Raw genomic sequence first — 23539 nt, forward strand, 5'->3', positions numbered from 1 at the left:
CACCCGTTGGTGGAATCGGCTATTTCAGCCACACCCGTTGGTGGATCTGTCTATTTCAGCCACACCCGTTGGTGGATCTGTCTATTTCAGCCACACCCGTTGCTGACAAGTGTATAAAATTGGACTCTGGAGCAGTGGAAACGTGCTCTCTGGAGTGATGAATCACGCTTCACCATCTGGCGGATGCCAGGAGGACGCTACCTGTCCCAATGCATAGTGCAAACTGTAAAGCTTGGTGGGGGAGGAATAACGGCCTGGGGCTGTTTTTCATAGTTTGGGCTAACCCCCGTAGTTCCAGTGAATCTTAACGCTACAGCGTACAATGACATTCTAGATGATTCTGTGCTTCCAACTTTGTGGCAACAGTTTGGAGAAGGCCCTTTCCTGTTTTACCATGACAATGCCCCCGTGCACAAAGCGATGTCCTGGGGCGGCAGGTAGCCTAGTGGTTAGAGTGTTGGACTTGTAACCGAAAGGTTGCAATATCGAATCCCCGAGCTGAACAGGGTAAAAATCTATCGTGCTGCCCCTGAACAAGGCAGTTGATCCTAGGCCGTCACTGAAAATAAGAATTTGTTCTTAACTGACTTGCCTAGTTAAATAAAGGTAAAATACAATGAAAACAGTGTTTAGAAGCAACAATCAGAAGTAAAAGATGTTGAGAAGCAACAGTTAGATCTAACAAGAGGTCGATCGATTATGATTTTTCAACGCCGATAACGATTACTGGAGGACCAAAAAAAGCCTATACCGATTAATCGGACGATTATTTTATTTATTTACAGTGGGGCAAAAAGGTATTTAGTCAGCCACCAATTTTGCAAGTTCTCCCAATTAAAAAGATGAGAGAGGCCTGTAATTTTCATCACAGGTACACTTCCAACTATGACAGACAAAATGAGAAAAAAAATCCAGAAAATCACATTGTAGGTTTTTTTCATGAATTTATTTGCCAATTATGGTGGAAAATAAGTATTTGGTCAATAACAAAGGTTTATCTCAATACTTTCAATACTTTGTTATACTTTGTTATATACCCTTTGTTGGCAATGACAGAGGTCAAATGTTTTCTGTAAGTCACAAGGTTTTCACACACTGTTGCTGGTATTTTGGCCCATTCCTCCATGCAGATCTCCTCTAGAGCAGTGATGTTTTGGGGCTGTTGCTGGGCAATACGGACTTTCAACTCCCTCCAAAGATTTTCTATGGGGTTGAGATCTGGAGACTGGCTAGGCCACTCCAGGACCTTGAAATGCTTCTTACGAAGCCACTCCTTCGTTGCCCGGGCGGTGTGTTTGGGATCATTGTCATGCTGAAAGACCCAGCCACGTTTCATCTTCAATGCCCTTGCTGATGGAAGGAGGTTTTCACTCAAAATCTCACGATACATGGCCCCATTCATTCTTTCCTTTACACGGATCAGTCGTCCTGGTCCCTTTGCAGAAAAACAGCCCCAAAGCATGATGTTTCCACCCCCATGCTTCACAGTAGGTATGGTGTTCTTTGGATGCAACTCAGCATTCTTGGTCCTCCAAACACGACGAGTTGAGTTTTTACCAAAAAGTTCTATTGTGGTTTCATCTGACCATATGACATTCTCCCAATCTTCTTCTGGATCATCTCTAGCAAACTTCAGACGGGCCTGGACATGTACTGGCTTAAGCAGGGGGATACGTCTGGCACTGCAGGATTTGAGTCCCTGGCGGCGTAGTGTGTTACTGATGGTAGGCTTTGTTACTTTGGTCCCAGCTCTCTGCAGGTCATTCACTAGGTCCCCCCGTGTGGTTCTGGGATTTTTGCTCACCGTTCTTGTGATCATTTTGACCCCACGGGGTGAGATCTTGCGTGGAGCTCCAGCTCGAGGGAGATTATCAGTGGTCTTGTATGTCTTCCATTTCCTAATAATTGCTCCCACAGTTGATTTCTTCAAACCAAGCTGCTTAGCTATTGCAGATTCAGTCTTCCCAGCCTGGTGCAGGTCTACAATTTTGTTTCTGGTGTCCTTTGACAGATCTTTGGTCTTGGCCATAGTGGAGTTTGGAGTGTGACTGTTTGAGGTTGTGGACAGGTGTCTTTTATACTGATAACAAGTTCAAACAGGTGCCATTAATACAGGTAACAAGTGGAGGACAGAGGAGCCTCTTAACCTGTAGACTCCCAGCCCGTGAACGGGACCGTTATCATCATCTGACACTAATTAGCATAACACAACGAACATAAATCTTCCTAGAAAAAATTCCTATTCATGAAAATCGCAAGTGAAATATATTGGAACACAGCTTAGCCTTTTGTTAATCACCCTGTCATCTCAGATTTTCAAAATATGCTTTACAGCCAACGCTAGACAAGCATTTGTGTAAGTTTATCATAGCCTCACATAGCATTATGCCTTGCTAGCAGCAGGCAAACTTGTCACGGAAATCAGAAAAGCAATCCAATTAAATTGTTTACCTTTGATGAACTTCGGATGTTTTCACTCACGAGACTCCCAGGTAGACAGCCAAAGTAAATTTTTTCCCAAAAGATTATTTTTGTAGGTGAAATAGCTCCGTTTGTTCTTCACGTTTGGCTGAGAAATCGCCCGGAAATTGCGGTCACCACAACGCCGAAAAATATTCCAAATTAGCTCCATAATATCGACAGAAACATGGCAAACGTTATTTAGAATCCATCATCAAGGTGTTTTTCTAATATCTATTCGATAATATATCCGTCGGGGCAATTCCTTTTTCTCTAGGACCGATTGGAGTAATGGCTACCTCTGCACTTTACGCGAGACTCAATGTGCCCCCATACGGCTATTCTTCAACAGAAATGCGTAAAACTACGTCACAATGCTGTAGACACCTTGGGGAATACGTAGAAAGCGTAAGCTCGTTGATGGTACATTCACAGCCATATAGGGAGTCATTGGAACGAGTCATTGAAAACCTGGGGCACTTCCGGATTGGATTTTTCTCAGGCTTTCACCTGCAACATCAGTTCTGTTATACCCACAGACACTATCTTTACAGTTTTGGAAACGTTAGAGTGTTTTCTATCCAATTATATGCATATTCTAGCATCTTTTCCTGACAAAATATCCCGTTTAAAACGGGAACGTTTTTCCCCCAAAATTAAAATACTGCCCCCTAACACCAAGAGGTTAAAGAAGAAGTTACAGGTCTGTGAGAGCCAGAAATCTTGCTTGTTTGTAGGTGACCAAGTACTTATTTTCCACCATAATTTGCAAATAAATTCATAAAAAATCCTACAATGTGATTTTCTGGATTTTCTTTCTTCTCATTTTGTCTGTCATAGTTGAAGTGTACCTATGATGAAAATTACGTGCCTCTCATCTTTTTAAGTGGGAGAACTTGCCCCACTGTATTTGTGTCACGACGTTGGCCTGGGGGTAGGTTTATGACAGTCATAAATACCTCTTCCCACCCTTTTTCCTCTCTCTACCCTACTGATGTGACATTTGAAAATCCCTTGGTTAACAGAGATTCTGGGAACATCAGAAGGTGGGGGGGGAATGAACTATATTCTGGTAATCCGACCAATTGAACATATGCAGTGGTACTTAATGAATATGATGTCAGTTCGGTTGTCATCTGAGACATTCTCATCAATGATAAGATGACATAAACTCTACAGTGGAAAGTCTGCACATTGTAGTTATCGGTTTCACATAGAGTTGTTGTTCAATTTAAATGTTTGAATATAAAATGATTGGTGAAGAGATGAAATGTAATTTTATCATCCAAATGAGAGATTTGGGTTTTCATAAGGTTAGGGCTCTGCTCAATTAGTGGCCCGCCCCTGTGAAGGGACATGGGTTACACAACTTTTCAAACACACCCTTCTCGCTCCACTATATAAAGCCTTGACGAAAATGTAACCTCCTGTTCCAAGTACGTGAGGTCTGCAGCCTCTGCGTTAAAAGGACTATCATGTCAACTACAGAACTAAGCCAACCTCAGCGTGATCTTTGGTTGCAAATGGTATGAACTTTGAACTCTTATTCACTACAGAAGTGATACCTCCTAGCCGTTGAGTTAGCAACAGCAGCTGCAAACGTGGGCCAGGAAAGAACAGAGACAGAGTATCCCATCTACCACACAACGATGTTACTTCAACGTATCCAATTTACCACCAGAGACATTCTTCAAAGGACAAAGGACTCGGTTGGGCAACACGGCCTTCCATCTACCACCAATCTACTGAAGCGCAGCTCAGAGTAAATATTTACTGCATTTTCCTTTTCCAAATGGGCGGTAATTTAGAATGCATAAGATACTGTATTTACGATAGCACAGCTTCTTCCTTTGTCCCTCAGTCTTCCCACTCTTTCACTCAAACCCAGCCCTTTTCCTTTGTGTAACAAACTGTCATATCTGTTCCGCCCGCTAGGGACATTTTCCTTTATGACGTAGATTGTAATCAAGTTATGATTTAATTATGTGTATGTGTAATTCTGTGTGATTAGTTAGGTATTTAGTAAATAAATAATTAAACCCAATTCTGTATTGCTGATTCAACTTGTTAGCCAGGGTTCGTGAAGATAACCAAGAATTTACAACTTTCAGATGAGACTGAAATAAGGTGACGATTAATATTGACTGCTATTGATGTAAAATATTACTAGGTCTTTAAGAGTTTATTCGGAAGATAACAGCTCTATAAACATGATTTCGTTGTGCCCCGACTTTCTAGTTAATTACATTTCCATGATTAGCTCAATCAGGTAATATTAATTACGGAGAAAGGATCTTATAGAATAGCATGTCATATCACTTAATCCGGCATAGCCAAAGACACGACAAGAAGCAACAGTCAGAAGTAACATGTAGAGAAGCAACAGTCAAAAGTAGCGTGTTGAGAAGCAACAGTCAGAAGTAACATGTAGAGAAGCAACAGTCAGAAGTAACATGTAGAGAAGCAACAGTCAAAAGTGGCGTGTTGAGAAGCAACAGTCAGAAGTGGCGTGTTGAGAAGCAACAGTCAGAAGTAAGTAGTATTTGGGAGTGTACTTACGTGTTGTCTGAGAGTCGGTTGTTGCTTTGGGAGAAGTCTCGGTGTATGGTCTTCTTTTTCCCCAGCTGTCCAACAGGCTCTATGCAGACAGTACTGGCACTCAGATCCACAGGGCTGGAGCTCCTGTCACTGGTTGGGTCCTGGGAGGGGTCATTAGCTGGCCCAGAGCTGAGGCCGGTGCTGGGGCTCTGGGCTGACTGCTCCTCAGGCGCTCTAGGGAATAGCGTTTTCCTCCCCAAAGTCTGCCACGTGCTGCTTCTGACCGTGGCCACCGGGAGCGCTCCTCTGCCCGAGGAGAAGACGGCGCCAATGGTGGCCAGAGAGCGCTTGACCGTCTTGGGGGCGGAGAGGTCCTTCCTCTTCAGCGGGGTCTGACCTCCTCCAGGTTGAGTTGAGGAGGCTGTGTTGCCATTCTGAGGGGGTCCAAGGAACATACTTCTCTCCACCTTGCGAGTTTTTGGGTTCGGCTGTGGGTGAGGGGGTGAAGGTTTTTTGGGGTAAGGCTGGGGTTGTTGAGGGAATGAAGAGGTGCTGTCAGCGTTCTCTGGGGGGTTGTTGGTGACCCACCAGTTCCCTGGAGCTTTCCTCCTCCTCCTGCTGTGTTTCTCTGGAGCCTCCCTGGCCTGACGCCACTGCCTGCTGGGGGTAACGGTAGTGGGGTAGGCATCACTCCTGCTGGGGATAACGGTAGCAGAGTGGGGGGTAATGTGACTCTGGGTTTTACACTTGGGAGGGCGAGTATAGATCCAGTCAAACACCTTCTCACCTGAGAAGAGACACAAGCAGAACACAAAATCACCACATATTTAAATAACAGCTGTTTGAGATGACAGAGTACATATTTTGTATTTGACTAAGTTTGATTTATGAGTGAGCTATATCCACTTGAAGGAAATGGGTGGTGTTAGTATGAAGCCTTACTTGGGGTGAGTGTATGCTGTCTGAGAGGGCTGGGCATGGGACTGAGCCCCCCCAGCTCCTGTTGCTCCTCCTGCTGCTCTGCCGTAGAGGCCTCAGCCTCCTCCTCTTCTCTCTGACCTTCAGGCCTCGCTGGCTCCTCTCTACTGGTCGTCTTTTGCTTCTTAGTTCTGCCCCTCTTGGGCTTCTCTGCTTTATGCTCTGCAGTCTGATTGGAACAGGGTTTATTTTCTGTGGTCTGATTGGACAAAGGTTTATTTTCTGCGGTTAGATTGGACGAGGGTTTCTTCTTTGCGTTCTGATTAAACAAGGGTCTTGATGTCCCCTCCTCTTGCCCTGACTCCACAGAGGAATATCTTGCTGGTTTGGTTTTTGTTTTCTTGTTATTGTGTTTGTACTTGTTTGCTGTGTGTGTGTTGACTGTCTCTGTGACCTGTGTGTTGAAAGGGCTGGTGAGCCACCAAGGACCAGGCTTGATCCTCTTCCTCTTCCCTGTTAACTGGGTTAGCTGGCCGGCCTGGGAGGAGTCAGCCTCACCTGTAGGGGAGGGGCCGACCTCCTTGGCTTTACGATTGGCTGGGACCTTGACTCGTCTCTGTCCTGTCGGTGCCAACTGTAGAACTGTGGAGGAAAGACAACATCTAGCCTAGATTTTTATGTGCACTACATTTTTCCATTGATTTTTTTGTGAATATTTTTATTTTGTTGTTTTTATTGTTGAGAGCAAAACATACAGTCAAAGTCGGAAGTTTACACACACCTTAGCCAAATACAGTTAAACTCAGTTTTTCACAATTCCTGACATTTAATCCTAGTAAAAATTCCGTTTTAGGTCAGTTAGGATCACCACTTTATTTTAATAATGTGAAATGTCAGAATAATAGTAGAGAGAATGATTTATTTCAGTTTTTATTTCTTTCATCAGAAGTTGTGGGTAAGAAGTTTACATACACGCAATTACTATTTGGTAGCATTGCCTTTAAATTGTTTAACTCGGGTCAAACGATTTGGGTAGCCTTCCACAAGCTTCCCACAATAAGTTGGGTGAATTTTGGCCCATTCCTCCTGACAGAGCTGGTGTAACTGAGTCAGGTTTCTAGACCTCCTTGCTCGCACATGCTTTTTCAGTTTTGTTTTCTAATTTTCTATAGGATTGAGGTCAGGGCTTTGTGATGGCCACTCTAATGCCTTGACTTTGTTGTCCTTAAGCCATTTTGCAACAACTTTGGAAGTATGCATGGGGTCATGGTCGCAAATGGGTCTTCCAAATGGACAAAGCTTTAACTTCCTGACTGATGTCTTGAGATGTTGCTTCAATATATCCACCTAATTTCCCTCCTCATGATGCCATCTATTTTGTGAAGTGCACCAGTCCCTCCTGCAGCAAAGCACCCCCACAAAATGATGCTGCCACCCCCGTGCTTCACGGTTGGAATGGTGTTCTTCGGCTTACAAGCCTCCCCCTTTTTCCTCCAAACATTATGATGGTCATTATGGCCAAACAGTTCTATTTTTGCTTCATCAGTATAGAGGACATTTCTTCAAAAAGTAACGATCTTTGTCCCCATGCGCAGTTGCAAACCGTAGTCTGGTCTTGAAATAAATCAACAAATACACGTCCAATTGACTCAAATGATCTCAATTAGCCTATCAGAAGCTTCTAAAGCCACAAGTTTTCCAAGTAGTTTAAAAGCACAGTCAGCTTAGTGTATGTAAACTTCTGACCCACTGGAATTGTGATACTGTGAATTATAAGTGAAATAATATATGTCTAAACAAATGTTGGAAAAATGACTTGTGTCATGCACAAAGTAGATGTCCTAACCGACTTGCCAAAACCATAGTTTGTAAACAAGAAATTTGTGGTTGAAAAACAAGTTTTAATGTCTCCAACTTAAGTGTATGTAAACTTCCAGCGTTCAACTGTATTCCTATACCTACAAATGATACAACTTGAACTTGTGATGAACATTGTAGTCAAATAAACCATGGTGATGTGTGATGTCAGCTGATCTTACCTGGTGAAACATCCTGGTCTGATGCAGCTTCACTCTCCTCCTCCATGCTGACGGGCTCCTCCCCAGCTCCAGCTGACAGTCTCCTGGTCTTCCCAGACTGCAGGCCTCGTCCTCGGCTCGTCTTGGGGTTCACCTTGTTACCTTGGATACCAGCTTGGAATTTAGATATTCTGGGAACTTTCTTTTCTGTTTTGGTGCGGGCTTTTGATTGGCTGGGTTTAGGCTTAGCCCCTCCTCCTAGTTCCAGGTAACCTGCTGTCGTTGGTTCAGATAACGGGTTGTTGACCTTCTTCTTCGGGTCTTGTTCTATGTGGTCTGCCTCGACAGGCCCATCACCCTGGGGACTTGAGTCCCTCTTCTTCCTGGCTGTAGACTTGGTGAGGACAGGTATGAGGGAGGAGCCTCCAGTAGCATTCTTCTCTTTAGTTTTCACTTCAGCTGTCCCTCCTGATCTCAGCTTGGCTGTATCCTTCTCTGATTGGCTGGCCTTGGTGAGTGTGTCAGCTGAGGCGTCATTACTGCTGTGTGATTGGTCCTTCTGCTGCGGTTGAGGTGTGGCTGTGGTCCTGTTGGGGTCAGTCTTCCTGCGAAGGGAGAACCAGGAAGGACCATCGTCCTCCAGGATCAGGAAGTCATCCTCCAGGTCGGTGAGAGGAGCTTCTCTCACTGGAGACGCCAGGGCTTTCCTAGGGCAGAAACACAGCATTAACCCTTTCCTAGGGCTGAACTTGTGAGAAGGTGGGAAGGGTCCGTGGACACTTAAGGGACGGGTATGATGAGTGTGTTTCATTTGGTGACTTCAGAGAGGACAGGAAACACACATGACGATTAGAGGTCGACCAATTAATCGGAATGGCCGATTAATTATGGCCGATTTCAAGTTTTCATAACAATTGGAAATCGTTTTTTTACACCTTTATTTAATCTTTATTTTACTAGACAAGTCAGTTAAGAACACATTCTTATTTTCAATGACGGCCTAGGAACGGTGGGTTAACTGCCTTGTTCAGGGGCAGAATGACAGATTTTCACCTTGTCAGCTCGGGGGATTCAATCTTGCAACCTTACAGTTAACTTGTCCAATGCTCTAACCATCTGCCTCTCATTGCACTCCACGAGGAGACTGCCTGTTATGCGAATGCAGTAAGGTAAGTAAGTAATGCAGTAAGGTAAGTTGCTAGCTAGCATTATCATAATCACTAGTTAACTACACATGGTTGATGATATTACTAGTTTATCTAGCGTGTCCTGCGTTGCATATAATCGATGCGGTGCTGTCGTTGCTCCAACGTGTACCTAACCATAAACATAAATGCCTTTCTTAAAATCAATACACAGAAGTATACTTTTTAAACCTGCATATTTAGCTAAAAGAAATCCAGGTTAGCAGGCAATATTAACCAGGTGAAATTGTGTCACTTCTCTTGCGTTCATTGGACGCAGAGTCAGTGTCTATGCAACAGTTTTGGGCCGCCTAATTTGCCATAATTTTACGTAATTATGACATAACATTGAAGGTTGTGCAACAGGAATATTTAGACTTATGGATGCCACCCGTTACAATAAAATACGGAACAGTTCCGTATTTCACTGAAAGAATAAACGTCTTGTTTTCGAGATGATAGTTTCCGGATTCGACCATATTAATAACGACCTAAGGCTCGTATTTCTGTGTGTTATTAAGTCTATGATTTCATTGAGCAGTCTGACTGAGCGATGGTAGGCAGCAGCAGGCTCGTAAGCAGTCATTCAAACAGCACATTCGTGCGTTTGCCAGCAGCTGTTTATGACTTCAAGCCTATCAACTCCCGAGATTAGGCTGGTGTAACCGATGTGAAATGGCTAGCTAGTTAGCGGGGTGCGCGCTAATAGCGTTTCAAACGTCACTCGCTCTGAGACTTGGAGTGGTTGTTCCCCTTGCTCTGCATGGGTAACGCTGCTTCGAGGGTGGCTGTTGTCGTTGTGTTCCTGGTTCGAGCCCAGGGAGGAGCGAGGAGAGGGACGGAAGCTATACTGTTACACTGGCAATACTAAAGTGACTATAAGAACATCCAATAGTCAAAGGTTAATGAAATACAAATGGTATAGAGAGAAATAGTCCTATAATTCCTATAATAACTACAACCTAAAACTTCTTACCTGGGAATATTGAAGACTCGTGTTAAAAGGAACCACCAGCTTTCATATGTTCTCATGTTCTGAGCAAGGAACTTAAACGTTAGCTACATGGCACATATTACACTTTTACTTTCTTCTCCAACACTTTGTTTTTGCATTATTTAAACCAAATTGAACATGTTTCATTATTTATTTAAGGCTAAATTGATTTTATTGATGTATTATATTAAGTTAAAATAAGTGTTCATTCAGTATTGTTGTAATTGTCATTATTACAAATAATTGTTATTTTTATTTAATTGTCCGATTAATCGGTATCGACTTTTTTGGTCCTCCAATAATCGGTATCGGTGTTCAAAAATCATAATCGGTCGACCTCGAATGACTACATCTCTGAATATGTACATTTCTCAATTATGGGGTTTGCATCTAATTCTTGTATAAAATTAATGAGTAAAGATGAAACTATTTGTGAAATTATGTAATATGATGTTAAACCTTTAATGTGAAAGAATTGTATGGCGTCATGGACCAGCTCTTTTCTACTGTTACGAATAAAAAACCCTCCTGAGGAAATCCTCTTCAGACCACATGTACCTCAATGGACACCGAGGGGGCACAGGTTGAGTTCAGACCACAAAAACCTCAGTATAAGCTAAGGTTGTAATGGTTGTTGAATTCCTAACCATACCACGTGGAGCATTGGCTACACGGCTGGAAATGGTTGAACTCTGAGACTATCGATCCTGACAGAATAAGAGCAAATCTTAGATACGAATTACTAGTCTTCATATCTACTGTTTGTTTGCTTATGCATTTCTGTGATTATTTAGTTAATAAATAAATTATTATGACATTTGATGTATGGGTGATTCATAGTGAAGACTGGGTTCGTGCAGATAAACAATTTATGATGTTTGGAATGAGACTAACATGAGTTAAAGAATAATTCATTAATTAGAAGACTAATTGATCAGATATTAAAATATCTGAAGAGTTCTATTCGGAAAATTATAACTTTGTAATCTGACGATTTTCCTTGGTGCCCCGACTTCCTAGTTAATTATATTTACATGATTAGATTAATCATGTAATAATAATTACAGAGAATTGATTTGATAACATAACAGTCTTCACTTTAATGCCAAAGACACGACATATTATAAACATGTTCAACTACTTAAGACATTGGCTCAAATCTAGGTTGTGCCTTTATTTTTCAGAGACAATTAACAACGATGGAAGAATATTTCACTTCTCTCATTGGGATTTGAGAAGTCAAATCCCAAACTCCAGCCTGGTATGCTTCGCAAGCGTTCCCGGAAGTCTCGTGATGTTGGGCCTTTGGGTGTAGAAACAGGGAGGGCCACTTCTGTGGATATTGCACACAGGGCAGTTCTAACCATTCATTCAGTTAAATGAAGACAATAGATGTGGACTCACCAGGCAGGCTTGGACTGACCAGCCTCTCTCAGCTTCTGGAGGAAGGAGGATGTGGCTTTCCTTTCCGGTGTTGCCTCCTTCTCTGGTGGTTGGGCCAGACCCTTCTTCTCTGGTGGTTGGACCAGACTCTCCATCCCTGAAGGCTGGGCCAGACTCTCCTTCCCTGAAGGCTGGGCCAGACTCTCCTTCCCTGAAGGCTGGGCCAGACTCTTCTTCTCTGGTGGTTGGGCCAGACTCTCCTTCTCTGAGGGCTGGGCCAGACTCTCCTTCTCTGAGGGCTGGGCCAGACCCTCCTTCTCTGAGGGCTGGGCCAGACTCTCCTTCTCTGACGGCTGGGCCAGACTCTCCTTCTCTGAGGGCTGGGCCAGACTCTTCTTCTCTGAGGGCTGGGCCAGACTCTTCTTCTCTGAGGGCCGGGCCAGACTCTTCGTCTCTGAGGGCCGGGCCAGACTCTTCTTCTCTGAGGGCCGGGCCAGACTCTCCTTCTCTGAGGGCCGGGCCAGACTCTCCTTCTCTGAGGGCCGGGCCAGACTCTTCTTCTCTGAAGGTCGGGCCAGACTCTTCTTCTCTGAAGGTCGGGCCAGACTCTTCTTCTCTGAAGGTCGAGCCAGACTCTTCTTCTCTGAAGGTCGGGCCAGACTCTTCTTCCCTGGTACTGGTTGTTCTTTGGGTTCTACTGCTGGACACGGGCTTGTTTGGGGAGGCTCTTCTGTCTCTATGCTGCACAGGGACAGAGTCAACTTCCTGGAGAATGAACACAATAGGGATGTGATAAATTGAAAATTATCTTAACATTTAAACTGCCATTTTGTTCAGTTTCTGTAAAAAAAAAGAAAAGAACAAGTGATACAATTCCACATGAATTCACAATGCAGAATATGGTCCTAATGCGTATGACCGCTATGGTACAATGAAGGTCAATCTACCACAGTCCTAGATTCAGTAGGCTACCGGTAGTCTACTGTCATTTCATATTATAAGACAAAAACACATTACCTAGCAATGATTCATAAGAAAAATAGTTGGGAGAGCTTGCAGAGTAATAATTGTACAATTTCTCCACCAAGGCCATCATGGCATCTTGTAGTCTGGTTCTAGATATGCCATGAGGGTATTGAAAACAACATCCTCTACCATATCAATTGCAGTCATTTCTGGAATCAGGTTCTCACTCCCATATCACAGTTCTTTAGTGTGAAGCAGTCTGATGTCTGCTGTTGGGGGCCTGTGCTGCCGCCAGCAGCGGTGTGTCTCACGGGGCGTCAGATGGTTAGACATCTGTACTACCATTACTGTACCTCAATTACACCTCGCACACTTTGCATTTCACCACTTTCTCAAAGTATTGCCATTTGCCAGACAGGATTTTGTTGCTGTCGCTTGCCCTTTTCTGCCATTTTCCCAACTTAACGAAGATGACGTGCGGAGCTCTTTATATATCTGTGGCATATAATTGTAAAGATGTATATATATCTCCTCCTTACATTATAACATTGTTACGTTGGGTATGTACATGTACTTTTTATTTTCCCTTTATGATGAGGATCAGGACCTGTTAGTGGTAGTTTTGTAAACATTTAACATCCCAATTTCATTTAAATGTTTAACATTTAAATGTTCACACACCTGGAACAGAATAAGACAGATTCTAGAACACCTTCTTTGGACTACACAGATAAAACACAAAAGGTCTGCTCTAAACCATCAACTAACCTAACCCAGGTCTCCTGTCCTGTGTTAGCACTGATCTGATTATTATGAACTATAATAGGTAGAGACAAAATGGCCCAACAATGCCAGGAGATGGGATTAAGATCAGTCTACAGAGCCACCATACTGAACCAGTCCAGTAGACTGACCACGGTGTCTCTTCCTTCTTCGGCATACTGCGAGATGGCGTCTTTTGTTTGCCGACAGAAAACCGACAGGGAGGAGAGTCCAGCACTGCATCATATCCCCTGGAGAAAAGGAAACATCAGGGAGGTATAAAAGGAGGGGGAACACCAGGGGGGTATAAAAGAGGGGGGGAACACCAGGGGGGTATAGAAGAGGGGGAACACCAGGGAGGTATAGAAGGAGGGGGAACACCAGGGGGGTATAGAAGGGGGGGGAACACCAGGGTGGGTATAAAATAAGGGGGAACCCCAGGGGGGTATAGAAGAGGGGGGAACACCAGGGTGGGTATAAAATAAGGGGGAACCCCAGGGGGGTATAGAAGAGAAAACACCATGGGGGTATAAAAGAGGGGAGGAACATCAGAGAAGTGTAGAGGAAACAAAATTTCCCCCTATTTTAATCAATATAACACATCTACAACAACACTAAAAACAACAAACTCATTGTCAAGCGTTCCATATCAGTATCGAGTTGGGATGCATCTTACCCATCTGCTGCCTGTCCGTTGCACTGTGGTGTCAGGGCAGTGATAGGCTGCTTTACAGGGCCGTGGTCATCTTCATCATCATCATCATCACAGGTCAAGAGCAATGGAGAGGCTGTTCTGTCCTTGTCCTCATCCCCCTCCTGCCGCTTCATGGGGCTGGAGGTCTTGATGGGAGCGTGCTTTTTAAATGGGCTCTCTACCTCAGCCAAGGAAAACACAGAAAAGGGTTGATGATTTCTACAGATAACTTGCTGATGTCATACAGAGGTGGGCTGGTGAAACATTAACATATGCCCAGAGATACTGCCCCAGTAACAAGCCATTTCAGTCACTAGCTATCAGTTATCAACAGTCATCACCTACCAGTATCCAGCAAAGTGCTCTCTGCTCTCCCCTCCTTGTGCATCTCTTCTCCATGGGGCACCTGGTGTCAACAGATCATAAGTGTGCATTCTGACATTTCATTTCATTCCATTGCAGAATAGTACGAGGTGTTTTACCGCTTCACCAGTCTCTGGAACTGATGGTTCTCTCCTCTCCTTCTCTACAGGGTTACCAGTCTTCTCCTCCTTCTCTACAGGGTTACCAGTCTTCTCCTCCTTCTCTACAGGGTTACCAGTCTTCTCCTCCTTCTCTACAGGGTTACCAGTCTTCTCCTCCTTCTCTACAGGGGTGAAGGTCGGAGAGGGAGGCAGAGGGGGAAGCTCTTCCCCAACATCAGAGGGAGAATCTGCAGGACATATTAAGTCACATTAGTTATTGGGGGTCCAGAGACAAGGTAACATACCGGACAGATGATGGGTCATAGGGATGGGCATTTTCAAATAAAACATTGCTCTACTCTGACCAACCAGAATGACGCAAAACGCCACGACAGCAAACAGTGTTGTTTTCAGGGTGTTAAATCAGTACAGTAGCCTATTCTAACAACCACAGTGAAAGAGAAGTCTGATGTTCGCCATCATAGAAATAAGGATGTGACAAATGGAAAACATTTACTTAAACATCCCTTTTTTGTCGGTTTTCAGCCCCTTTTGAGTATGACAGCTAGGGGGCAATTAAGTTCTCTGTGTTGGGCAATGACTCTTACTGCAGGCCTCTGGGTTTTGTCAAGTCAAAATGGACTTTTCCTAGAAGGTTTAGGAAAACATCTGCAGCAGGTTAGGAGAATTAAGGCAGCAAGTTATGAGAATTAAGGCAGCAGGTTAGGAGAATTAAGGCAGCAGGTTAGGAGAATTAACGCAGCAGGTTAGGAGAATTAAGGCAGCAGCTTAGGAGAATTAACGCAGCAGGTTAGGAGAATTAAGGCAGCAGGTTAGGAGAAATAAGGCAGCAGGTTAGGAGAATTAACGCAGCAGGTTAGGAGAATTAAGGCAGCAGGTTAGGAGAATTAACGTAGCAAGTTAGGAGAATTAGGTTAAGGTTAGAAAAACGGTTAGACAAAACATTACATTTTTCATGTCAATTTGATAAAAGCTGCATCCCATCTAGACATGACCATGTTCCCCACCCACTCAGCAATAGTTAATGCCACTTTTAGGTTCTCTACTGTGTGCCTCTCCTCCATGTTCTCAGTGGTAAGTACATGGGACTTCATCCCACTTCATTTGTATATATTATGGATCTCCATTAGCTGGTGCCTAGGCAGCAGCTACTCTTCCTGGAGTTTATTATGGATCTCCATTAGCTGGTGCCTAGGCAGCAGCTACACTTCCTGGAGTTTATTATGGATCTCCATTAGCTGGTGCCTAGGCAGCAGCTACACTTCCTGGAGTTTATTATGGATCTCCATTAGCTGGTGCCTAGGCAGTAGCTACTCTTCCTGGGGTTTATTATGGATCTCCATTAGCTGGTGCCTAGGCAGCAGCTACACTTCCTGGGGTTTATTATGGATCTCCATTAGCTGGTGCCAAGGCAGCAGCTACACTTCCTGGAGTTTATTATGGATCTCCATTAGCTGGTGCCTAGGCAGCAGCTACACTTCCTGGAGTTTATTATGGATCTCCATTAGCTGGTGCCTAGGCAGCAGCTACTCTTCCTGGGGTTTATTATGGATCTCCATTAGCTGGTGCCTAGGCAGCAGCTACTCTTCCTGGAGTTTATTATGGATCTCCATTAGCTGGTGCCTAGGCAGTAGCTACTCTTCCTGGGGTTTATTATGGATCTCCATTAGCTGGTGCCTAGGCAGCAGCTACTCTTCCTGGGGTTTATTATGGATCTCCATTAGCTGGTGCCTAGGCAGCAGCTACTCTTCCTGGGGTTTATTATGGATCTCCATTAGCTGGTGCCTAGGCAGCAGCTACTCTTCCTGGGGTTTATTATGGATCTCCATTACCTGGTGCCTAGGCAGCAGCTACTCTTCCTGGGGTTTATTATGGATCTCCATTAGCTGGTGCCTAGGCAGCAGCTACTCTTCCTGGGGTTTATTATGGATCTCCATTAGCTGGTGCCTAGGCAGCAGCTACTCTTCCTGGGGTTTATTATGGATCCCCATTAGCTGGTGCCTAGGCAGCAGCTACTCTTCCTGGGGTCCAGCCAAATTAAGGCAGTTCATACAATTTTAAAAACATTCAAATAGATTTTCTGATTTCACAACACACTTTGTGCCCTCAGGCCCCAACTCCACCACTACAAAACAAAATCCATGTGTATGTGTGTATAGTGCACGTTATCGTGTGTGTATGCATGTGTCTGTCCTATGTGTGTTGCTTCACAGTCCCCGCTGTTCCTTCACAGTCCCCGCTGTTCCATAAGGTGTATTTCTATCTGTTTTTTTAAATCTGATTCTCCTGCTGTATCAGTTACTTGATGTGGAATAGAGTTCCATGTAGTCATGGCTCTATGTAGTATTGGGCGCCTCCCATAGTCAGTTCTGGACTTTGAAGAGACTGTGAAGAGACCCTTTGTGGCATGTATTGTGGGGTATGCATGGGTGTCCAAGCTGTGCGCCAGTAATTCAAAACAGACAGCTCGGTGCATTCAACATGTTAATACCTCTCATAAATACAAGTAGTGATGAAGTCAATCTCTCCTCCACTTTGAGCCAGGAGAGATTGACATGCATATTATTAATATTAGCTCTCTGTGTACATCCAAGGGCCAGCTGTGCTGTCCTGTTCTGAACCAATTTTCCAAGTCCTTTTTTGTGTTACCTGACCACACGACTGAACAGTAGTCCAGGTGCGACAATACTAGGGCCTGTAGGACATGCCTTGTTGATAGTGTTGTTAAGAAGGTAGAAACTAGGGCCTGTAGGACCTGCCTTGTTGATAGTGCTGTTACGAAGGTAGAAACTAGGGCCTGTAGGACCTGCCTTGTTGATAGTGTTGTTAAGAAGGTAGAAACTAGGGCCTGTAGGACCTGCCTTGTTGATAGTGCTGTTAAGAAGGTAGAAACTAGGGCCTGTAGGACCTGCCTTGTTGATAGTGCTGTTACGAAGGTAGATACTAGGGCCTGTAGGACCTGCCTTGTTGATAGTATTGTTAAGAAGGTAGAAACTAGGGCACGTAGGACCTGCGTTGTTGATAGTGTTGTTAAGAAGGTAGAAACTAGGGCCTGTAGGGCCTGCCTTGTTGATAGTGCTGTTACGAAGGTAGAAACTAGGGCCTGTAGGGCCTGCCTTGTTGATAGTGCTCTTAAGAAGGTAGAAACTAGGGCATGTAGGGCCTGCCTTGTTGATAGTGCTGTTACGAAGGTAGAAACTAGGGCCTGTAGGACCTGCCTTGTTGATAGTGCTGTTACGAAGGTAGAAACTAGGGCCTGCCTTGTTGATAGTGCTGTTACGAAGGTAGAAACTAGGGCCTGTAGGACCTGCCTTGTTGATAGTGCTGTTACGAAGGTAGAAACTAGGGCCTGTAGGACCTGCCTTGTTGATAGTGTTGTTAAGAAGGTAGAAACTAGGGCCTGTAGGACCTGCCTTGTTGATAGTGCTGTTAAGAAGGTAGAAACTAGGGCCTGTAGGACCTGCCTTGTTGATAGTGCTGTTAAGAAGGTAGAAACTAGGGCCTGTAGGACCTGCCTTGTTGATAGTGCTGTTAAGAAGGTAGAAACTAGGGCCTGTAGGACCTGCCTTGTTGATAGTGCTGTTAAAAAGGCAGAGTAATGCTTTATTATGGACACCCATGCAATGTTAATGATCCCAATTTTGTCTTTCTAGAAATAAAATGGGGCCAATGTGTGATACTGGGATAAACATTACCACATGGTTTGAAAGAAAATCCAAATGTGCTGACTACAACAAGTGTAGACCGTACAGTGAAACGCTGACTGACAAGCCCTTAACCAACAATGCAGTTAAGACAAAGAGAGTTAAGAAAATATTTAGTTGTTTTCTTAGTAAAGTAAAAAGAAAAAGAGCAACAATAAAATAACAATAACAGGGCTATATACAGGGCATACCGGTACTGAGTCAATGTGAAGGGGGTACATGTTAGTTGAGGTAATATGTACATGTAGGTAGGGGTAAAGTGACTATGCATAGATAATAGCAAATAAAAACAGCGAGTAGCAGCAGTGTAAAACAATGCAAATAGTCCGGGTAACCATTTGATCAGCTGGGAGTTACGCAATAGTCTATCCTACACAATTGCACACAGAAGACTCAGTGTCCAATCCGAGGCACAAAAACAAGAACTCATTACCTTGATGCTTTCTCTGTTAAATCTAATGAGACTCTACTGTAAATCAAGCTGACAACATATGGTCAACTTGCTAGGGATATTAGATCCAACATGGGTCCAGGCACAATGGTCTTCACCGGCATTTATTTTAATTTTTTTATTTATCCGTTATTTTACCAGGTAAGTTGACTGAGAACACGTTCTCATTTGCAGCAACGACCTGGGGAATATTTACAGGGGAGAGGAGGGGGATGAGAATGGGAATGAGCCAATTGTAAACTGGGGATTATTAGGTGACCATGATGGTTTGAGGGCCAGATTGGGAATTTAGCCAGGACACCAGGGGTTAACACCCCTACTCTTACGATAAGTGCCATGGGATATTTAATGACCTCAGAGAGTCAGGACACCCGTTTAATGTCCCATCCGAAAGACGGCACCCTACACAGGGCAGTGTCCCCAATCACTGCCCTGGGACATTGGGATATTTTTTAGACCAGAGGAAAGAATGCCTCCTACTGGCCCTCCAACACCACTTCCAGCAGCATCTGGTCTCCCATCCAGGAACTGACCAGGACCAACCCTGCTTAGCATCAGAAGCAAGCCAGCAGTGGTATGCAGACGAATGAGGCATAACGAATGAGACACCAAAATATTATATTCTGGACATTCCTCGCCAACAACTCTTTTCCAGCACGTTGGCTATTCCATCGCATGTGCTGTCACCACAGCTGTTCATCACTTGACTGTCGTTCAAAATTCCTTCCTGGATCAGATGTGGAAAAATAAATCACCAAACACGTATCCAATAAGTATTATGCATAATTATTGAAGAACCACACTAATGACATTATCAATTTAGGTATCAAGGTGAGGTGACATTCAGTAATATGGAAGAAAATATAAACAGAACATGTACTCAATTGTCATACTTGAGTAAAAGTAAAGATACCTTAATAGAAAATGACTCAAGTCACCCAGTAACATAATACAATATTTGGTTTGAAACATTTTTTTATTTAACCTTTATTTAACCAGGTAAGCCAGTTGAGAACAAGTTCTCATGTACAACTGCGAACTGGCCAAGATAAAGCAAAGCAGTGCAACCCAAACAACAACAACAGAGTTACACATGGAACAGACAAGCGTACAGTCAATAACACAATAGGAAAAAAAGAAAGTCTATACAGGGTGTGCAAATGGCATGAGGTGGTAAGGCAATAAATAGGACATAGTAGGTAAGTAATTACAATTTAGCAGATTAACACTGGAGTGATAGATGAGCAGATGATGGTTTGTAAGTAGTTTAGGGCTAGGGTCAGTCTGTTATATCTGTTGTATTTCTCCTGTCTCAGCCTCCAGTGTTTATGCTGCAGTAGTTTATGTGTCGGGGGGCTAGGGTCAGTCTGTTATATCTGTTGTATTTCTCCTGTCTCAGCCTCCAGTGTTTATACTGCAGTAGTTTATGTGTCGGGGGGCTAGGGTCAGTGTTATATCTGGAGTATTTGTCCTGTCTTACCAGGTGTCCTGTGTGAATTTAAGTATGCTCTCTCTAATTCTCTCTATCGGGGGACTTGAACCCTAGGATCATGCCTCAGGACTACCTGGCATGATGACTCGTTGTTGTCTGGAAGAAAATGAAACGCACACCTATTTAGGCGAGGTGCTGTCTAGCGGAGTAGAAAACTTTTTAATTTAAAAAAAATTAAAAACAGCCAAGCTGTCTTCAGAGTATAATCACAAACACTGACACTATATAAACGAGTCATCCCGCAAAAGACACAGGTATCTGTAATCATGGCCAAGAGTAGCCTAATATCATTGGTTAATTATCAAATATTAAATTGGCATACAAAGAAAAGCATACAAACAACAAATGGATAGCATATGATCATAGATTCATTTAAGACTACACAAGCTTACAAACAATTACAATTGCAAAGTCACAATAATCACAAGAATGGCTTCAGATCAAAGTCTAAGTCGAGACCAAAGGGAGGGAGCAAGGGCCTTTAAGTTAAAGATCCAGGCAGCCTCTCGTTTTGACAATTATCAAGGTCACCCCCTCTCCTAGGGAGGGTTACATGTTCGATGCCAATATAACGCAGAGACAAAATCGAGTGGCCTGCCTCCAAGAAGTGGTGCCGCAACTGGTTAAGTAAAGTTTTTACACCTATTGGTGCTACGATGCTCTGAGATACGTACTTTTAATTTGCGCTTTGTATTACCTACATAACTTTTACCACAAGGACAAGTTACAAGATAAATAACTGCCTTAGTGGAACACGTAATAGCACCTTTAATTGGGATCTGCTTCCCTGTTTGAAGGATCTACATTTATAAGTGCCATTGCATTGAGCACAGCCATTACATTTGTAATTTCCATCCAGTAGGGGTGCAAATAGACATGGTTCAGGAATATCTTGGGGTGGTAAATCAGAGTGTACCAATTGGTCTCTGAGATTTCTGCCCAGTGAGAATACGACCAAGGGAAGGTCCGAAAACACATTACCGAGACTATAATCGGATTTTAGAATGTGCCAATGTTTGTGAACAATTCCCTTAATTTGTTCAAAACACTTTGAATAGTTAGAACACAAGAATGCATCTTTTTGCAAGACTGACCTTGAAAAAGGTCATGTTTAGTTTCGAATTTTCTCAATGGCAATATTAATCTGATCATTTTTGTAGCCCCTCTCCTTGAACTTTCTTTGCGTCTCAGCCATATTTCTATCGAAATCTGATTATTCTTTTGATTCGACAGAATTGGCTGTAGGGCAAACTATTTTTCAAGGGAAGTGGGTGACAACTATCAGCCCTCAACAAACTATTACGATCAGTGGACTTCCTATAAAGATCAGTCTATAGAACATTATCTTCACACAAGATCAGAAGATCAAGAAAACTGATTTGACTCCATGTTGTCCCCAGTCCACCTGGCCGTGCTGCTGCTCCAGTTTCAACTGTTCTGCCTGTGGCTATGGAACCCTGACCTGTTTACTGTGATTACTATTATTTGAACATGCTAGTCATTTATGAACATTTGAACATCTTGGCCATGTTCTGTTATAATCTCCACCCGGCACAGCCAGAAGAGGACTGGCCACCCCACATAGCCTGGTTCCTCTCTAGGTTTCTTCCTAGGTATTGGCCTTTCTAGGGAGTTTTTCCTAGCCACCGTGCTTCTACACCTGCATTGCTTGCTGTTTGGGGTTTTAGGCTGGGTTTCTGTACAGCACTTTGAGATATCAATAAGTTTGAAGTAGTGATACTGGTGAGCAAAAGAGCAGCAAAGTAAATAAAAACAATATGGGGATAAGGTAGGTAGATTGGGTGGGCTATTTACAGATGGACAGCTGCAGCGATCGGTTAGCTGATGTTTAAAGTTAGTGAGGGAAATGTAAGTCTCCAACAATTCGTTCCAGTCACTGGCAGGAAAGGGGGCCAAAGGAGGTGCTGGCTTTGGGGATGACCAGTGAGATATACCTGCTGGAGCGCGTGCTACGGGTGGGTGTTGTTATCGTGACCAGTGAGCTGAGATAAGGCAGAGCTTTACCTAGCATAGATTTATAGATGACCTGGAGCCAGTGGATCTGGCGATGAATATGTAGCAAGGGCCAGCCGACTAGCGCATACAGGTCGCAGTGGTGGGTGGTGTAAGGTGCTTCGGTAACAAAACAGATGGCACTGTGATAGACTACATACAATTTGCTGAGTGTCTAGCCAGACACCTAGGTATTTGTAGTTGTCCACGTATTCTAGGTCAGAACCGTCCAGAGTAGTGATGCTAGTCGGGCGAGCGGGTGCGGGCAGCGAACAGTTGAAAAGCATGCATTTGGTTTTGCTAGCGTTTAAGAGAAGTTAGAGGCCACGGAAGGAATGTTGTTAGGCATTGAAGATCGTTTGGAGGTTAGTTAACACAGTGTCCAAAGGGCCAGATGTATACAGAATGGTGTCGGCTGCATAGAGGTGGATCAGGGAATCACCCGCAGCAAGAGCGACATTGTTGATATATACAGAGAAAAGAGTCGGCCTGAGAATTTAACAGGCCCTCCGATTTGACACATTGAACTCTGTCTGAGTAGTTGGTGAACCAGGCGAGACAGTCGTTAGAGAAACCAAGGCTATGGAGTCTGCCGATAAGAATACGGTGATTCACAGTCAAAAGCCTTTGACAGGTCTATGAAGACGGCTGCACAGTACTGTCGTTTATTGATGGCGGTTCTGATATTGTTTAGTACATTGAGCGTGGCTTAGGTGAACCGGTACGGTGGGAATCGAAATGGTCAGTGATCTGTTTATTAACTGGACTTTCGAAGACTTGAGAGTCAGGGCAGAATAGATATAGGTCTATAGCAGTTTGGGTATAGAGTGTCACCCCCTTTGAAGAGGGGGGGGGATGACCGCGGCAGCTTTCCAATTTTTAGGGATCTCGGACTATACGAAAGAGGTTGAAAAGGCTGGTAATAGGGGTTGCAACAATGGCGGCGGATAGTTTTAGAAAGAGAGGGTCCCGATTGTCTAGCCCAGCTGATTTGTACGGGTCCATGTTTTGCAGCTCTTTCAGAACATCTGCTATCTGGATTTGGGTGAAGGAGAAGCTAGGGAGGCTCAGGTGAGTAGCTGCGGGGGGGAAGCGGAGCTGTTGGCCAGGGTTGGAGTAGCCAGGAGGAAGGCATGGCCAGCCGTAGAGAAATTATGCTTATTGACATGTTCGATTATCATGGATTTATCGGTGGTGACCGTGTTACCTAGCCTCAGTGCAGTGGGCAGTTGGGAGGAGTTGCTCTTGTTCTCTATGGAATTTAAAGTGTCCCAAAACTTTTTGGAGTTTTCTGCTTGAAAAAGCTAGCCTTTGCTTTCCTGACTGACTGCGTATATTGGTTCTTGACATCCATGAACAGTTGCATATCGCGGGGACTATTCGATGCTATTGCAGTCCGCCACAAGATGGTTTTGTGCTGGTCAAGGGCAGTCAGGTCTTGAGTGAACCAAGGCTATATCTGTTCTTAGTTCTGCAT

The 23539-nt window shown here is 43.9% G+C and overlaps 1 protein-coding gene across 3 annotated transcripts in view; it reads right to left on the reverse strand.

Moving 5' to 3' along the window:
- The window catches only part of si:ch211-161h7.4 (serine/arginine repetitive matrix protein 2), a 46801-nt gene that overhangs the window by 12010 nt on the left and 11252 nt on the right, over positions 1 to 23539 (reverse strand). For all 3 annotated transcript variants that reach the window (XM_031836479.1, XM_031836480.1, XM_031836481.1), the window contains exons 4-11: positions 14400 to 14629; positions 14263 to 14323; positions 13900 to 14095; positions 13376 to 13474; positions 11517 to 12260; positions 7956 to 8641; positions 5941 to 6558; positions 5020 to 5785 (exon numbers count right to left, since the gene is read on the reverse strand). In XM_031836479.1, coding sequence (XP_031692339.1) covers positions 5020 to 5785; positions 5941 to 6558; positions 7956 to 8641; positions 11517 to 12260; positions 13376 to 13474; positions 13900 to 14095; positions 14263 to 14323; positions 14400 to 14629 — 3400 coding nt within the window. The remainder of the gene's footprint in view (positions 1 to 5019; positions 5786 to 5940; positions 6559 to 7955; positions 8642 to 11516; positions 12261 to 13375; positions 13475 to 13899; positions 14096 to 14262; positions 14324 to 14399; positions 14630 to 23539) is intronic.

The sequence above is a fragment of the Oncorhynchus kisutch genome, linkage group LG11 (genome assembly GCF_002021735.2).
Source record: "Oncorhynchus kisutch isolate 150728-3 linkage group LG11, Okis_V2, whole genome shotgun sequence".
Lineage (NCBI taxonomy): Eukaryota > Metazoa > Chordata > Actinopteri > Salmoniformes > Salmonidae > Oncorhynchus > Oncorhynchus kisutch.